Genomic DNA, 3,049 nt, shown 5'->3' with positions numbered 1-3,049 from the left:
GCATTGCAGCTGAGCCTGCGCCTCGCCAAAATGTAGGTTAGCAAAGCATTAGGACCCCAGCCTCCGAGGCAAGATGGGTGCTGGGCCCAGCTTGCTCGGGCTCCTGACGATGCTTTTGGGGATCCCTGGCCCCCTCCCAGTCTTTGGTGCTGCAGTGGGACCTGGGGTTAGCGTGGTCCTCATCCTGCTCAGCTTAACAGCCCTCCAGCAGCACAGAGAGTCCCCGAGCCAAGCAGGGATGAAAGGAGCTCAGCTGTGCTGCAGCCCTGCAGACAGAAAACACTGCCTAGCAGGAGAACACTTGGGCAGGTGTGTTACATTCACACCGTGTAATGGCCCCAGTTAAGTACTGGCCTGATCTCTGAGGCCGTGCTGGTAAGAGCCAGGAAGGTGAGATGAGCCAAGGGAGAGAGAGGAGGACTGACACCAGCAGGGTCATCTCCCTGTTCTATTAATCCTGTCCTAACCAAGCCCGTGGGGAAGCTGGGCTGAGGGTCTAATCTAGCTGGGGTTGCTCTGCCCCAGGAGCTCAGGTGAGGCACAGGATGCTTTGTCCAGGAAAGTCTGCTTGCCAGAACCCCATACCTGTGTTCCCCGAGCCCTGGCCAGGCCAGGCAGGGCTAGTTCCTGGAGAGCCCTTAGAGACATCTGGGCACGGCTGGGTGTCCCCCATGGAGGCCAGAGCATCACCTCTCCCTGCTCCCACCCTGTGCCCACCGTGGTGGACAGGAGCAGGGCAGGGAGTCTGGCAGCAGTGGGGCTGGGGGAGCTGAGCATCTTGCCAGCTCTGCTGCCAGAGCCGGACCCAGCCGCAGAAGGTGCATGAATTATTGACTGTGGAGCTGATCAGCTGCTCCTTGCCATGAGCCCTTTGGTGCAGGCTCAGCTGCCTTGGCCGGGTCCATCCTTCCATCCAGCTGTGTGTGCCAGATCACCGCTGGGCAGAGGGAGGCAGTGAGTCCTGGAGCCAGTGAGAAAGGCTGTGAGAGGACTTGCTGTGAGCTGCTCCCTGCAGTCCTGAGAGAGAGGAGCCCACTGTGAGCCGGTCCCTGTGCGTTCCCCACAGAGCAGCACCATGGCAGAGAAAGGCATGGACCCCGCCTGTGTCTCCATTGCCCTGGAAGACACGGTGTGCCACGCCAGCCCCCCCGATGCTCCTCTCCTCACTACCCACCTGAAGAAGGTGGAGAACCACATCACGGAGGCCCAGAGGTTTTCCCACCTCCCGAAGCGCTCGGCTGTCAACATCGAGTTCATTGACCTGTCCTACTCTGTGCGTGAAGGATCCTGGTGGAGGAAGAGAGGTAGGAGCTGCTGGCTGGGGGAGGGCAGGGGAGGGGACCTGCAGGCACCCCCTCGGCCGTTCTTGATGCCTACCCATGTCCCAGCATCTTCCTCTGTGCTGGGTTCCTCTCTTCTGTGCTAATCCCTGCCCCAGGCAGCCCCAGCCTCTGCAAGCACAGAGTGTCTCAGCTCTGCCTGCTGGAGGGAGCTCCCCTCAGCCTGTGTTGCCCCGGGGTGGTGGGGGCTGGCTGGGTGCTCTGTCTGAGCAGCAGGTGCTGTTTGCAGCCATGCCCTGGCTGGCTGTCACTGCTGGGTGCCCGTGGTTGGAGGGCAGGCGCATGCTGGGGAACCCGCTGGTCAGGGCTGCCCGGGGAAGATGGACCAGGGACCTGGTTCAGGGGCAGCCAGGGTGGATGAGTTTCCTCAGCACTGTTGTTTGGGCTACGGTGACTTTGTGTGACATGCCGACAGCAGGAGACCCTAAGGGGTGCCCCAGCCCAGAGCTTGGCAAGGAGACAGCGTGTGGTTTGCAGGGGATTTCCTCTCCAGCAGCTCCCTGTGCAGCTGAGGCCACGGCCCCCTCTCCTCTGTGTGACTCTGGCCCAGAGCTCAGGGAGGGGAGAGGGGAGGCAGATGGCAGCTGGTGGGTGGTAGTCGGCTTTAATTAGCTGCCTCAGTTAATGGGATGCCAGTCAGGCAGCCCCACGAGAAGGAGGGGGAGCTGATCTGCAGAAGCTGAAGGCAGGCAGGGATGAGTGAGGTCCTGGGGTGAGCAGACTGGGGTTGCGTGGCTGCTCAGCGGGGTGCCCTGCCAGCAAAGAGCACAGGATGAGACCTCTGACCCTGTCCCCAGCCAGGCTCTGCAGCTAGGGAAACCGAGGCACTGAAAGGTGATGGGATCAGCTCTGACACCCCCCAGGATGAAGTCTGCCTGTTTGTCTGAGGTGCTGAGGAAGCATCCCATCCTGTAGCACCCCGGTGTCCCGGGACCAGCGGCTTGCAGGGAGGGAGAGGGAAAGGCTCGGGCAGCAGGACCAGACAGGAGGCTGGGAGAGGTCCTGGGATGCCTGGGTGGCGGTGGGAGGCACTCTGCTGCCCCCCAGGCCGGGCGGGAGGTGGAGGATCTGCCGGGGAGCCGCTGTGCTGAGGCAGGAGGTTACTGGCAATCGATGAATGCGAGTAACCGCTGCGCAAGCTGCAGTGGCGCCGACGTGAGCAGCATGCGCGGTGCCAGAGCCGTGTGCCCGGTGCTGGGGAGGCTGCCGGGCATCCTCCCCTGCTCTCCTCATCCCCAGCCCCCTGCCCTCCCCTCGCTGCCCCCCTGACGCTGGGGTCTGCTCCTGAATTCGGGGCACCAGACTCTGAGGGGTGCAAGAGGCAACCGGGAGCTGCCAGAGCATCCTCGTGTCCTGGGGGTGGATAAGCCAGAGGGGATGAGCCCCTTGGGTGCTCCTAGGGCCCTGAGCTACTCTGGCCCCGAGGCTTGGGGGGTGGATGGGTTGCCCTTGCCCAACACCAGCTGCCACCACGGGGTGCAGGGTGGGGGGAGCCTATTTCCAGCAGGGAGATGCTCTGACTTGGTCTGCATGGTTCAGTATGGTCCTAGCATCCTGTGCACCATTGCCTTCCTGCTGGGGTTGAGTTTTGGGGGCAGCTCCTGAGAGCCTGAGGCTGTGCCTGTTCCCTGCTTCCGACACATCGTGTTCCTGCTGCCAGAAAATGCTAATCAGCCGTGTTTAAAGTGGAGATAATTCCAGGTCTGATT

At 62.3% G+C, this 3,049-nt stretch overlaps 1 protein-coding gene across 1 annotated transcript in view; it reads left to right on the top strand.

The window, feature by feature from the left end:
• Window positions 1–1,069: 1,069 nt before the first annotated feature.
• ABCG4 (ATP-binding cassette, sub-family G (WHITE), member 4) overlaps window positions 1,070–3,049 on the top strand; it is a 7,000-nt gene continuing 5,020 nt past the window's right edge. The window contains exon 1 of the mRNA XM_008948974.1: window positions 1,070–1,304. Within this exon, the coding sequence (XP_008947222.1) occupies window positions 1,076–1,304 (229 nt within the window). The 5' untranslated portion in view covers window positions 1,070–1,075. The remainder of the gene's footprint in view (window positions 1,305–3,049) is intronic.

This window comes from Merops nubicus, unplaced genomic scaffold (assembly GCF_000691845.1).
Source record: "Merops nubicus isolate BGI_N331 unplaced genomic scaffold, ASM69184v1 scaffold10681, whole genome shotgun sequence".
NCBI classification, from domain to species: Eukaryota; Metazoa; Chordata; class Aves; order Coraciiformes; family Meropidae; genus Merops; species Merops nubicus.
This window is presented reverse-complemented; position numbering and strand designations above follow the sequence as displayed.